This window comes from Passer domesticus, chromosome 3, assembly GCF_036417665.1.
Source record: "Passer domesticus isolate bPasDom1 chromosome 3, bPasDom1.hap1, whole genome shotgun sequence".
NCBI classification, from domain to species: domain Eukaryota; kingdom Metazoa; phylum Chordata; class Aves; order Passeriformes; family Passeridae; genus Passer; species Passer domesticus.
In genome coordinates this window covers 72290019-72305200 of record NC_087476.1, presented here as the reverse complement: position 1 = coordinate 72305200, position 15182 = coordinate 72290019, and the positions used below count along the sequence as shown (strand labels likewise).

The window sequence follows — 15182 nt, the reverse complement described above, 5'->3', positions numbered from 1 at the left end:
GGGGAGATGTTTCCCGGATATGTTGGGTCATTATCTAAGTATATGGAGTCCAGGAGTTCCAAGTACAAAAGGCTTAGTGATTTGAGGCTTTGTCTAAAGGCTGTTTGGACTCTGTTAGAGAGAGGATTGGTGGAATTTTGGTGTGGAAAGAGCAAGAGCACTGAAAATGCTCTTGCTCTTTCCACACCAAAAGAGCAAGAGCACTGGAAATGGTCTAAAATGGAGAAGAAAGAAAGGCACTCCTGACAGTGGCTGTTTTGCTTTGTTAGTGAAAGATATTGTGAGATGGAGCAACTGATGGAGTCCCATTTTGGAGTCTTGTCTTTGAAACTCTTGGAGTGCAAATACGTATTGAGGGGAAACCAAAGAGTGAAAGTTTGGCAGGTAGATCTATCAGGGATACAGATTACTATAAAGAAGAGGAAGAAAAGAAAAGAAAGCAGTGTGATAGCAGTGGGGGAGCAAAGCAAGTAGATGTGGAGCTTCTAAGATCTGAAGGGAACTGGGAATTTGAGAGAAGAAAATGGGAATGATTTCTATGAAGAAATCCACAAACTATCTTGCATCGCTGGAAGTCAGAATAGGAAGAGGGGAAGCACTTGGGGAGCGAGAAAAAGATGGTGAAGAGGCAGCCAGGAATATGTGTAGGAGTAATTAAGCCTGAAAGTAGATTTTTATTAAAGAAGATGAGAAGCAGGAAAGAATATGCCGTGGGGGCAGTAAGCTCACTCCGGTAAAAGTGTGCATTGCAGCAACAGCAAGAATGGGGAATAGAGAGGGAGCAAATATAACTTTGCATGGGGATTTGGCAAATAGATGGATTTGAGATTACGGAAAGAGCAAGGAGACTGAGAATACAGAAGTTAGAATTAGAACAAACTAATAGGATGGGCCAGTAGCAACAAGGCTAACTTTTGTCCTAAAAACACCACATCTGTGTCAGGGGCAGGCACAGCCCATACAGTGCCTTGCTTGCAAAGTTCTTTACAGCTGTTGCAGCTGTGGAGGGGTGAAAACCCCTTGTCCCCCACTTTCTGAAGGAAGCTCCAGGGTTTTCAGTTCATTTTCCTTGCCTGTCCACGTTTTGTCTTTGCAGCAACAGCAAATCTTTCCCTAGTCTGTTCACATTTTTATTCCCTCTTCACAAAAGCCGAGTTGCAACTTATAGAGAAATTACTTAAATTCAGTACAGAGGAATAAAGGAGGGAAGGCATGGCTGAGCATGGGCAGGAAAAAAAGGAAGATGGAGAGAGGTTTTAAATATTCAGGTTTGGTTTCTAGGTGTAAGACTGACAGGCCTTACTGTGTCATAGAAGGCAGAAAGAGTGTGAAGGGGTAAACAGGATGCAGTAGAGCTGCTGCGAGGAGAGCTGATGCTGTGGTGCAAAGGGAAAGAAGTTAATGACAGAGGGTAGAAGATGTCCTAAGGTGATGCTTATACAGCCTTTCCTTTCTGCTGCTCTCCATACTACAGCAGGGGAGATTATAAGAGTGGAACCACATCACTCAATCTGGGAGGTAAGAGAGCCTTTTCAGAAGCTGAGAAATTCTTAACCATATATCCAGCCCTATCCCAAAGATGTGCTCTTTTCCCCTGCACTTGAGAAGCAGAAAGGCAAAAGTGAATGAGGGCAAGTTTAATGTTTGCAAAATGCTGTTCAGAATCCTCTGAGACAGAAACAGGAAATGCCCCATATGGCCTTCAGATAGTAAGGGTTGTGTTCTGTGTGGAGCTTGAGGGAGGAAGATTTGGCTTCAGTGGGGAAGCAGGGCAGCTGCAGCTGGAAGAACAAATAGCTTGCTCTCCTTGCTCACATCGGCATTTTGGTGTATAATTTGAACATTTTGCAAGAGTGCTTTCAGATGGTCCTGTGACTGTTTCATGAGTCGTTAAGAAGTGGAGTGCATATAAATGACAGCGTGCAGCCATCACTGCGTGGGGAGGGCACGGGTGCCTATTTTGGGCTGACAGAGTGATGTTCAGCAAACATCTTGTGTTCAGGAGGCCAGCAGCTGTTCATCTCTGGTTCTTAACTGCTCACCCACCACATCTCTCCTACAAGTGTCACTGCTAGGTTTAGTGCGGCTTTGTTTTGTTCTCATTTCCGCCACTGACTGTGCAGATGTGCACAAAAGTAGCACACATGAAGGTGTGGAAAGGCTTTGTCTGAGGGTGGGAGCCTCTGCACACCTGTATCTGAGCCTGTCTCCTGGAGGGATGGTCACTGGAAAAGAACAGACTCCTTTAAATTATAACCCATCCGATTATTTTGCATGTCTTTACAAGGGTATGAATTAATGGCTTGCTGGGACTGCTTTCCCTGCATGTACAAGGAGGGGAGCCTGCAGAGACTTGCTCTGATTTAGATGTACATGTCTGAATTTGGCCGGCATTCATCAGCTGAGACCTTTCAACAGTTTGCAAGTCTTTGTACATTCACAAGTCACTTGCTAAACAACTTGCACATTGTGCACTCAGATGTGTGTATGTTATGCACAGCTGCCTGTGAGCTGTGGGAAGTTACTAGTGCTTTTCTATAGGTGAGTTCCACAGTGTAATACCAAGCAGTATCACACTTCAGTTTTACTGCTAAATTAATGGACAGAAGTGTAACAAAACAGTTTTAAGAAACAGGGAACCACTTACATCATCTGAATGCAGAATCTGCTTCATTTTCACCGATCTTCATTACTTGCTCCAGTCTGTCTTATCTTTTTCTACTCCTGCCTCTGGTGGTTTATCCTTGCCTCCTTTTGTCAATTTTTTTCAGCTCCTGAGGCAAGAGAGACTTCCCTAAAGATGCTGCTGCTAGGAAAAATATTTTCTGTCTCTTCACCACCTCCTCAAGTGGCAGCAGAAAGCATCTTTTTCTTTGTTTACTTCTCTCTCTCTTTATTATGTGTTTTCCTTTGCTATAACCAAGGAATGTACTTTACAACAAATTGTAGGGGATGTTTGGGTGGAATACATTCTGCCAAACAATATGAAGCTTATGAAGAAGCATGGAGGAGGATGCTGCTAAAAATCCACTCTCCCTGCCCATCCCCTGCTTCATTTTGGAGGGATGTTGAACTGTAGTAGATAGTAAGAAGTGAGAGCTGTTCCTTGCAATGTTTGCAAATTGTGTGTAGAGCAGCTATTCATAATGGGGTGTGCTTGGCCAGGCTTTGGTTTTTGTTGGATGGTAGCATCAAACAGAAATGGGTTTGATTCTGTGTTTGGGGTGATGCACACAGTGCAAGGGTTGCACTGAAGCACAGTGCAAGGGTTGTATTTCCTTAAAAGCAATTAAAGTACCTTTTTTTTAATGGGCATGTATTCTTCCATTTCTTTCCCTGCCTCTTTTCTTGCTACTTGCAGGTACTACATGAGCCCCTGATAGATGAGGATCCTGTTTTCATTGCGACTTGTACAGAGAGGGAGCTGCGCAAGAGGAAAAAGAGGAAATTCAGTCTTTGGGTTCGGCAGTGCTCATCCACTGGTTTCATCTGCCAGGTGGGTTTTACCTCTTCAAATGTCTTCATTCAGTTCCAGCAGGTCTTTAAATTGCAGGACCAAAGGTAACAGTCACTTCTCTTGGTTACCTGGCTGGGGGCTGAATGCAGGAGGCCTCTGACTCATGTGGGTATGATGGATGGATAATGATGACAAGTTCCTGATGTTCTGTTTGCTATATGATTTAACTGAGAGTTTCTGTCTCTAATACTGTCCATCTGGCTGCCAGCCTTCAGCTAATTACACTGAAATGCAGTTAAAAACTCTGTTTGTATATCCTAAGTTTATCTAAATGTCTAGGTACTGTGACTTAGGTAATTTTTAATAAGTCAAATTTTTTCTCTATAACTATAACACTGCACCTGTGACAGCCAGTGGTGTCCAATAGACTAAATCAATACTGTACCAAGATGTCAATTTTTCTGTGAGAAACATATTGGTGGGGGCCTCTATTACTCATCTTTTCACACATCTACCTCTCAATCAAAGAAATAAAATCTAATGTGACTTCAAGGTGAGATGTCAGCTGGAGTGAGAGACATGTTAAAGGGTTTGTTTGTATTGTTGTAAGGCATGGGGAACATCTCAAATTCTCAGATTCTCCAATAGCTGAAGTATTTTGAGAGCCCTTGAAAAATCTGATCATTTATTTTGATACATAGAGGTGAGGGGGCAGTTGTTGTCCAATATTTCTCTCTCCCAAGAGCTCCCGTGAAAACGTTGCATCCTGTGTGTTCCAGAGTGGTGATGCAGAGGTAGGATGTACACACTGCTTGCTAAGGCTGAACACATGTCAGAACAGGGCCTGTGGATTTGCTGCAGTTGAACACTGGTTCAGAGCAGGATTTGGCTGGTGAATCATTATGACTGTTTGAGTAGCTGTGCAGGAAAAGAGACTCACTGGGAACGGGGTTTGCATTTTCAGCAATGCTGTTCATTCTGAAAAGAAATTTAGGATCCTACCTCTTCCATTTAGGTTTTAAAGCAGCTGTTTTGTCTGACACAAAATAGACTCGCCTTGTGAAGCATCCTTGGAAGTTTTTTCTCTCAAAGCTCTTGGAAAGTCATTTGCTATATAGAGGCAGTGTCTTTGATCTCCAAGGAGAACTTCACCAGTCCTACACGCAGTTTATTACTGGAAGCGTATTGGGTACAGCAAGCACAGAGTCTGCTCATCTCTTGCCACACTCCCCCCTAGCCAACTGCCACAAAACTAATAAGTCTTCAGACATGCCAGAGGTTTCAGATTCTGAGCCATAATTATGTTGCACCTCCTGTCCTGTCCACTGAGAGACTAAATTAATGGAATGTCAAATTAAACAGAATAGATGCTCAGCACCACCCTAATCCTCCCACTCCCTTAATGAATTAGATGCTCATGCTTCACTTGCATCCGGATGACGTCCAGGATTATCTTACCAGCTGCCTTCTATTTTCATTCCTTGACTTGGCTGTCATTATCAACATGCTGAAATGACTGGGTGAAAGGGACCTTAGGGAACAGTGAAAAAGAATATACCTTCATGCTAAAATGGAAAAACCTGATCTGGAGAGGATGGGCAACTTCAGTGATGATATAATTGAAATGCTATGCTCATTTAAGTGTCACACTTACAAGCCGTTTTGCAGAATCCAAAGCATTTTTGGTGGTTATTTGGTGTATTTAGAGTATTAAAACAGAGATTTTGATTTTTTTTTGGTCCTGTGTTAAACAAAGAGAAAATTGATCTAAACCTGAAATAAATCCAATGTTTTCCCCTTCATGTACACACCTTTTCTTCCATCTCTTGTGAAGCTGCCATCATGAAGAAAGGACTTGTTGTCTGATAGTTAAGGACTGACTTGTCTGTCGTCTGCCAACTGTTGGAAAAACCTTCAAAATATGCATATTCTGTAATACTGTCTGGGTGAATTCCCTCCTCACTGCTTCCACACAATGACATTGAGATCCTTTTATTCAAGATAAAATAGGACTATCAACACGTCATAAATCAGGATAATTCAGTTTCCAAAATCTGAATAATATGTATCTGTAAAAGGTAGGCCCAGACAGAAGAGAGGAGACACCTATATATGACAGGATTTCAGGGACAAGAGGAAGCTCAAGACGTCTGTGATACTCCTGGCTCAAAGCAATGTCCTCCAGTCTTAAGCCTGGTGTTAAAAAAAAAAAATAAAATCAGTCTGATGAGACATCTCAGTTTTTCCAGTGTTCTGCTTTTCCTACAATGAAAAAGATTGGTTGTTTTTCCTAATGAAAAATGGATATGCCTCATGCTGAGTTGTTGTGTAAACTCTGGTTGGCAGCTCACAGGTCAGTTGTTAATGTTAGGAGTTTCAGCTGTTTGACTCCTCAAATTCCTGTTCCTGCTTGTTCTTGTGAACAAAACTTGGAGTCAAATTTTTGGATATGAGTAAACACTTCTTTTTGATAGCTCATCATTTACTTTTTTAAGGAGTTGGTATTTGGTTAAAAATCTAAGCGGTTCACGGAACAGAAATGGAATAAAGCTCAAGTGCTGCTTGCGGACATAAGAAGGTGCATAGGCTTATATATTCATAATATAAATAATGTATGAATATTAGACTACTTTTCTGTCTTCTGTAGTCCAGATAACTTGACTGCACCCTGACAGTTAATTGTTTTAAGATGATTGCACAATTTCAGATTATATTTCTACTTCAGAAAATCTCAAGCAGAGCGTCTTGTTGCAGTGAATAGCTTTGTTGGCTGAGCATCTCTTCACGGTCAGCTGGCCAAGTGGGAACATGCAGGAAGGACACATTATTCAAACAATGTAAATATATGTCTGCCTCAGTTGGGAACACGAACAAAACCTCTCAGAGGGATCAGAAGGGCTCCAGGAGAGCTGACTTTGGCAAAGTAGATGGCAAAACTGCCCTGATACTGTTGCCTTTTTCATCTGCCCTTGAAACTGGACATCAAGGTGGCAGAAGCTGCTGTGGGAGAGGGCTTGGGCCTTCTCATTTCTTTCTAATTCAGGGGGAACAATAAACAGCTTGCAGAATTTCCAGTGTCCCTCTCTGCTCCATCTTCTCTTTGCATTTCTTGTTTCTTTCTAATCTATTTCCCTACATGCTACTAAGCACTTCTGTTTCCCTACTTACCACTGAGACACTTTTAAAACCAATATTTTAATGTCTTGATTGCAGTTTAAATTATTGAAGTAGCTTAGAAGTCTTTCTTACAGTATTTGCTTAGAGTATATTTAAATAGTAAGTTGTGCTATTTAAATCAAAACTCCAGCTGTGTCAGTTTTTTTTGTGAGTTCTTATTTCTTTTTCTCGAACACTTGATTATAAAAATGGTTCATAAATATGATTGGTAGGACTATTTCTCATTTTAGATATAACAATATTGCTCATCAAAAAATGATGAAGAAAATCCCAAAATACCTTACCCAGGCCAGTTATTTTTTCTGTGTGGGACATATCATGCTCTCTCTTTGCACTTCTTGTGTGGCTCAAAAGGAATTAACATGGTTCTGAGTAATTATTACTAAGTGATGCCTAATCCTTGCACAGCTCCTCTTGCACAAGACGTTTTCTGATCATTTTGCCGGAGAAGGAAGCACAGGATGCTGGTGAACCCCAGCACATGGAGAGCTGGCAGAACAAGGTATTCCTATAGTGCCTCATCCTGAAGCACAGGCCCATAGCCCAGATGTAATCTTCAGACAGTCCCTGACCCAAAGAGCCATCAATTAACAAGATGAAGGACAGTACGTAGATGGTAGAGAGCACTGTGAAAGGACAGTCAGGCAATATTAATCATTCTGATAGGCAGTAATGGAATTAACTCATCAACATTATTATTTGCTTAAAAAGCTGGTATCATGGTGAGGAAGAAGCTATTTTATGGATGTGTATATCCTTTCCTATTCACTGAGATGAATTTTGTTTTCTGAGGCTATGCTGGAGACTTTTCCCTTCCCACACCTCCTCCCTGCCCTTGAATATATGGGCTGTGCACTTGCTTTTATTCCCTGGCAGAAAATTCTTGCAATAATACATTTCATTTTTACGAATATCCCTGTGGAATATGTTACTCAGATTTATGAAGTCCTTTAGATCCTTGTGCTGGGACCGAGTTTCCACCTTCCACTGCTTCCCATGAAGTGATGAGTCAGAGCAGAGTAAGGAAAAGTACTGAGTCTCTGCATCTTGAGTCTTTCCATGGTCCTGAAGAAACAGTGATTTGCATGACAGCCATGTTTAAGGAGTGAAACCTGGATCAGGGTAGCCCCTGCTGAGAGGGTGAGAAAGGGTTCTCTCCCCAAAGAGCAGCAGTCTCAATGAAGGGAGATGTCTGAGTTTGCTCCACAGATCAGTGGCAGAGCTCTAAGTGGCAGCAAAAAACCCACAAATTATGTAAACACCATGCTTCTATAGTATATACTGTAGTTCATGTCAGACAGGGTAGCTACAGCAAGCTTGAATACTTCATAACCTTACTGATTTTACAGAGTAAGAACTACCAGAATTTAGAGAAACTGAGATTGTGCCCCAAAGAATTTATAATTTCAGAACACACCACATAAGTGCATTCAGTCAATGGGAAAGGGAGGGGTAAATAAATCTGGAGTCAGTTTTGTTCTCAAGGTCAGAGTTGCAGGAGAGTTAGCCATCTGTGCACTTGTTTAATAAACTGCTCAGAAATGTTGGTGTTTCAGCCTATTTAAGTTCTGTTCAGAGATTAGTCTGAGCCCTTGCATTTCTTTAAACAGTGCCCTGATAATTCCTCTATTGCTAGAACAGTTACATCTGGAACACACAGATGTACCAGCTGCTTTGAGGAGGTTCTCAAGGTCAGGCTTTGTCTGTGAGGGGATCCCAGAAAATCTGATCACCTTTCTTTGTCAGCCACTGGTGACTGGAAAATCCTATCTACTTCTTCCTCTGGCTCCCACCCAGCTCTGGCTTTTTAATGCATGTGGTTTTGTAATGTCAGCATCTGAGAATCCCGGATCTCAGTTAAAAGTCAATTATCCTCTTGCTCACCAGTGTTAACTGGAAAGGTATTTTTGCAGATGTATGATGGGCCAGTCCTATTCATTTTTATGGACTTTACAATCTTACCATTTTTCTAAATGAATAGGAAACCAAACCTAAATGTAATCTAATGCAAAGATCTCTCACAGCTTACATACAGTCTTAGTGTCTATTTTCAAGTGTGAATGAAAGTTATTTTTAGTTCCTATCTGAGCTGCTTGGAGTTTATAACAATAAAACTACCTGTATAATTGTGTCCCTTCTGCAGCTCTTCTCAGTGCAACTTTGCTTGGGGAAGGAGACTAAAAGCACCAGAGCCTTCTGTTTTGTGCATTTAATAGGCTTGCCATAGAAATGCTCCTCATGGATCCCATTCCTTTGTGCTGGGTGCAATAAGCAGAACTAAAAAAAAAAAAATTCCTGCCCTAGAAAATTTAGGATCTAAGTGCAAGAGGCTTAAGCTTCCTACAGCAGATCTCTTTAGTTCAGACATGTTTTGGCTGCCCAGAGAACTCTGGAAGCAGGCTGAGTGCAGCAGTGTTTCTTGGCCAGTGCACATGGCAGAGATCTGGGACTAACATGCTGCTAGGCACCTCTATACACCCTACTCCTGGTGAGCCTGCACGGGCCGGGCAGTCATCAGCCTTGTGGCTCCTCAATGGAAATGGCTGGGTCCTCAATGTCACTCATGTGTCATCACTTGCTTTTATCTTAAGATTTTACACCCTTTTTATGTATTTTCCTCCTTGAGCTGCTGTGTGTTATCCTCTTGATAGTTACAGCACTTCTGATAGTTTATACTGCTCTTGCCTTGCATCACTTACATACGTTCCCACTTAGACTTCCTCACTTACACACCTTCTCACAGCTCAGCTGTAATTTTCATAGGAAAAGTGAGCCAATGTTGTGCAATTGTGTGGCCCTAGAGTGAAGCCTCAGTCATGGACTTGAGCTGGGCTGCCAGTTACACAGAGGGAGCCTGGAAAAGTAGCATTAAGAAAAAACAGGACCAACGCATTGAGTAACAATTGCCTTGTGGGGATTGCATCCTTTCTAGGAAAGGTTTTGAAGAGCAAAAGTAAAGAGCTCTGCTGAGATGGTGGTGATTTCCAACCAGGCAGGAGAAGGGCAGCATGGAAAGAGGCAAATGTGGGCTTGTGTGACATTGGGTGTTGGATACCTGGCTTCACAGGGCTAGTGTGAGCAGGAATCACTATACTGACATGGTACAGGAGGAGATCAATGGGGAAACCTAGACCATAAAGGCCCTCTCCATTTTCCAGCCCTATTTCCTTTTGATGCTGCAAAGAAGGCTGACATGGTCAAAGCAAAGGGTTAGGCAAATTATCTGAGGGGTGAAGGACTGTCTGCATGTCAAGATACATTGCAGCAAGGCCAAAGTAAAGAAGGATGATTGCAGTAATTGGCAGGAAAGCCAGGCAGTTCTTAGATATTTGAAAGAATAGGAAATTATTTATGTGGAGCTGTTAGAGAAAATGAATCTACCTAATCTAGATATGGCTGCCTGGGAGAAGGTACAGAGCAAAATCTGTGTTTCTTGATCTATGAGCTGTTGACCCACAGGTTGTCAGTCTGCCCATGTAGGCAAGATGTTGTAGTACCCTCAGTGACAAAGAAATAACAAGAAATCATGGAAAGAAAAGCAAAGAACTCTAAGACATATTGACTTGCATTGTCAACTCTACCAGCATCGTTTTGCCAGTCTCACAAAGATCTTTTTAGAAACTTTTAAGAACATGTGCAGGCAGAACAGATGTTTGTCACTCTGCAGTACAAAAATGTTAACTGCATCTGTGAGTGTTAATGCAGTTTGAAATCATTCAACAAAGAATACAGAGGTAGAAAAGAAGGGGACCAAGCAAAGAGCTTTGTAAGGAACAGTAGGAGCTAGCTGGGAACAGGTTGGGAAAACTGTATGTTCTTGCAAACCCTTTAGAAAGTAGCCTTTAGAGTAGTAGGAAGAGAATGAAGAGAGGCTTAAAAAATGAGGCTTACTGATCTCAGTAAGAGCAGCACCACTGGTGCCAGAATCTGCTAGACAAGAGCTGTCTGATCATTAAAGAAGGAGAGAGTATGACCTGCAGCAGATTTAGGATGGAGCTGGAGAGGAGAATCTCCCAGCAGTGTTGGTAATGGCAACAGTTAAAGGTGAGGTTTAGGATGAGAGGGGAAGACTGACTGAGGCATGATCTAGAAACTAGTGCTAGGAATGCACAGTTGTGGGTGGGCTGTGAAGCCTGTAGAAAAAAATTAAGTTCTTTTTTCAATAGCTATTGAGGATTGAAAAATTACTACTTTACTACCTTGCTTCTGTAACTGTCATCTAAAAACATGGCTTCTGTTTTGTAGTTGTTTAGGATCTGCCCTTTGTGAAATATTTTGCACTATATATCTTTCAAATTCTCCCTTCTGTTTATTACTGTCTCTGCCCTTTTTTTGCTCCCAAATGTCATCTATTTCATTTGAGAATTGTACCCTGGGGTGCTTCAATTATGTATGAAGGTATTTGGGATGTGCTGTTCACAAGTGCTTTCAATATGCCATTTGAGCTTTAAATATGAGCAGAATCACCAATATTTCAGTTTCTAGGGCATGTTCTCTTAAATGTGCAATCAAGATGTAGCTTTTGTTCCTAAGTGTTCAGTTTCTTTACTCAGTTTCTGTGAAACCTTATGAATTTTCCACAAGAAGGTAATGGAAGCATGCTGGAAAGTATCTGGTGCAGTAGGGCAGCCACAGATAGAGAGAAGGCACAATTGAGCATGTCGCTGTTCTGATAAACAACAGATATTCAACAAAAAATTGAGGAATGAATAGGAAAAGCACTGCATGTTAATTATCTTCAGCCCATAGTCACCTCGTAAGACAGATGATGTCACATCTGTACAGGTTATCCCAATTGGTGCTGTAGATCAAACGTATCAGTAGCCATTAGAAGAGATAGACAGTGAAAGTGATTTCTGCAGATATTCCAGAAGCACTGCCTGGGCTGTCCTGCACAGAAGCAGAGGATGTTTGCTGCCAACAGCTCCCGTCTGTTATCCAGCAACAGTTGTTGAGCCTGTACGTCTGAAGATATTTTGCTGTTGGTGCACATGGAAAGAATACAAAATTCTATGTCCCAGTACAAACCAGAAGGTCTAGTGAATAGTTTAACAAACATTTTGGGGGAGCAGTTTCTGACTGTGCCTATGAAGGTCTAACAGCCAATTTCTGGCAATTGTTGCTTTTTCTGCGGATTTCTGACTATTAAGTAACACTTCTATTGCATCACAGAAAGGCAGGGAGTGCTGTGGGCTTCAGTTGGTAGGATCTTAATGGCTTGAGGAAGAATGAAATTAGTTGGACGAGGGAAAATGAAGGCCATATGGAATCCTAGGCATTTGCAAAGATATTTGAAGCCATGTCTTTGCCAGCTGTCTGTACACAGCCACTGTTTCACAGCAGCCTTTATGCCTTCCAACACTGTGCTCCTGTCACCCATCATCCCAATAAAGCTGGGCATGATAAAGCTTCTCCAAAACAAGAAATACTGTGCCAAGAAAAAGGGCTGGTTTTGGACAGGTAAGGAAGTGCCCAAGAAGAATATTTAACATTGGTGGAGGAGGAGGAAAGGTTCAGCAGTGGGTATGGACATTTGAGTAATGGGCACTGGGGAGGTGAACAGAGCAAGGGGATTGAGATTCACAGCCAGATGCACAGGGAGTTGTGCTAACAAAACCTGTGAAGTGTGTAGCATCATTATATCAAAGCAGTGGTACCTTAGTGGCCAATTTCATGGTGGGCATGCTCTTGGAAGGAGCTGCTTGCAGACACAAACCAGCCCACAATGAGGGACCAGCTGGCACACCAGCAGTGCCAGAGGACTGTCCCTTGGAGAGGCAGCACTCTACAAGGAACATGGAGCAAGCATGGAGCAGGAGAGACTCTAAGATTTACTGGATATGGCAAGGTAAGGTGTAAGACACTTTTATAGACTTAGATTCCTGCTTTGTTTTCAGCTCATCTGCTAACGCAAGGTCAAAACTAATCTGTCTGAGTCTTCTGTCTCCACTGCCCTGTCTGTAGATTTTGAGGGTTTGATGTGTGGTCTCTGTGCTGGTATACTAGTAACCTAATCTTAATTTTGTTGCCAATAATCACAAAATACCTTTGCTGTAAATTTGGAACAATCTGTTCTTTGACATTCCACTGCCTCTCTGGAGCCCTGATTAATAACCTAAATGACTTATCATAATTAGCTAGTCCTCAGTCTTAGAACTGGAGAAAGCACAACTTTAACAGCCATCAAAAATGAGTGGAGCAGAATCAGGGAGTGTGCAAACATTGCTGCCTTGGTCCTCATCTGAGAGTTGTTTCTATCAACAAAAGGGGTTTTAATTTTTTTTTTTTTAAGATAAATGGTGTATTTAAGACTTCCTTTTAATATACACTCTACTTTTTGGAATGACTGTGCATTTGTCCTTGCACCAACTTTGTTTTCAGCATGTCAGTTCCTTCAAATTACAAATTATGTCTAATTTCCCAGAAATTTCATATGTAACACATTCTGTTGAGGTCTGTTCTATGATGCATGAATTGCTAGGGAATATTACACAGAATATCAGTGTTGGGACATGCACCATCGAAAACAGGGAGAAAGTTGTTTAATTGAATTTTGTTCTTCTCTAAGATCATTGAGTTACAAATTACTGGGAGCACTAGTGCAAACATAGCATTTTTGTTCTGTGAGGATTGCTGTGGATTTTAATTTGCAATAGTGTCTGTTGGTAAGAGAAATAAACTATACAGAAAAGTAGTGATGCATGTTTTGCATGGTTGAATTCTCAAACAAATTTAACAAAGTTGTGGATATATCACTTCAAAAATCAAGGCAAAATTACTTTCCCCTGCCCCTGAATACTGAACAACTTTCAATTTCTTCTTTGACAGGTAATTCATAAAAGATTTGAGTATTTCAGAGCCAAAGTCATGAAGGCAGGCCTGGGCAAGTTTTTCTGAAAATTTACATTTGTTTGTTTATTTAAATATTTGCAAGTTCCATGATGTTACAGTAGTATTTGAGTAACAGAGTACAGTGTTTGCTTCTTCCTCTTTCTCTTTCCAGCAAGTTATTTCTCCTAGCTCTTAGAACAAGATGAAGGCTGGATGCCTAGTGGGCTTTATTAAGTGTTGAACTGGGGTGAAAGTTGTGCTTCTAAAATACTGTCAGTGAAATAAAATAGAAGGCTTGCGTACAAACAAAGGGTTACGCATTTTCTCCCTCTGCATGGTTCAAATTGTTTTGGTGGGTTACTTCCAAATCTGGATCTATGTAAAAGATCTATGTGTTAGCACTGTGCCTGGGGAGTTTGATGAGGGTGTTCTGACTGGTTGGGTGTGCATTTTGCTCATTTATGGAGGTGCACACACACTTGTGTCACAGCCTGATGGTTACTGCACAGTGGGAAATAAATCTGAATATTAATGCAGTAAAGGTAATGGGCCATTTCCTTCTGGTCATCTTACACTGGCTTTTCTTGAAACTGAAGTTCCCATACTCTCCTTTTGCTGGCAGCAATGAAGCCTATGCAGATTCAGTATAATATGTAATCCCAGTTATGACTGGAGTCTTTTCCTGCAAGCAAACAATCTTCAAACTGTACAACAGTGACAGGAGCCTCAGAAATGAGGTGAAGTATGCCATATTTGTCAGTAGCTGTGCTAGCTAACCTGAATTGGTTTAAAAGCAACAGGCCCTTGAGAGGGACTTTAATTAGCCTTTATAACAAGTGTCTGCTGCCTTCCCAGCTTGTCTCAGGTTGAGCTGTTGCAGGTGTCTTGGGAATTGCATCTGCTCCCTCTAGATTCCTTGTAATCTTCTGACTTTTCTTACCATTTCTCATTTAAGATTTATGTCCATCTCAAAGAAGGGAGTGGTGCTGATGGGTTGGATGCTTTGAAGAACAAACCACAGCTTCACAGCATGGTGGCCAAAAGCCTTTGTCAGAATGCCTCTGGGAAGAACTACATCATCTTCACAGGCCCAAGCATCACCAGCCTGAATCTCTTTGAAGAATTTGAGAAGCAAGGTGTGTATTGGGTGACTCATTGGGTTTTAATGTCAACTGACCTAGGGGCCTCGTGCCACTGAAATAAAAAAAATTTCCAAAAGTCTTCACTGATATTTCAATTCCTTGTATAGATAAGTTGTTCATATCTAAGAAGACTTCTCATTCATGGGTGGGTACTATGCAGAAGACTTTCTAAGTTGCTCTTTAAATCATCCTTCTTAAATCTTCAAAATGAGGATGTAAAAACAATTTTAATAAGGTTATTTAAAGTGCTTGCTTTTGTTCTTTGACTTAGAAATGTGACGTAAAATCTGTTATGTGACCTGAGGGAATTTCCTATCTGCCTGTGATTTTTCTGTTCCTGTTGTGAAAGATGAAGAATGGGAGGAATCCTTAGAGATGTGCCTTAGAATTCTTTTTTGGTTTAATATCTATTTAAGATGTGTTTTCTCTAGAGGACATTTTATGCCTTTGCAAAAGCTCTAGAAAAGTTTGCTTTTTTCTGTTTCGGGGGATTTTTGCTAGTATCAATATAGCTTGATAGGAGAGATTTTAGTTTTGAAAGCATAATAAAACTCTCCATTAGCAAAAACATACTG

General features: G+C 41.3%; 1 protein-coding gene across 1 annotated transcript in view; it reads left to right on the top strand.

Annotated features, from left to right (window-relative positions):
* The window catches only part of PGBD5 (piggyBac transposable element derived 5), a 68452-nt gene that overhangs the window by 31595 nt on the left and 21675 nt on the right, over positions 1 to 15182 (top strand). Inside the window, exons 3-4 of the mRNA XM_064413879.1 lie at positions 3362 to 3496; positions 14421 to 14601. Of these exons, the coding sequence (XP_064269949.1) occupies positions 3362 to 3496; positions 14421 to 14601 (316 nt within the window). The remainder of the gene's footprint in view (positions 1 to 3361; positions 3497 to 14420; positions 14602 to 15182) is intronic.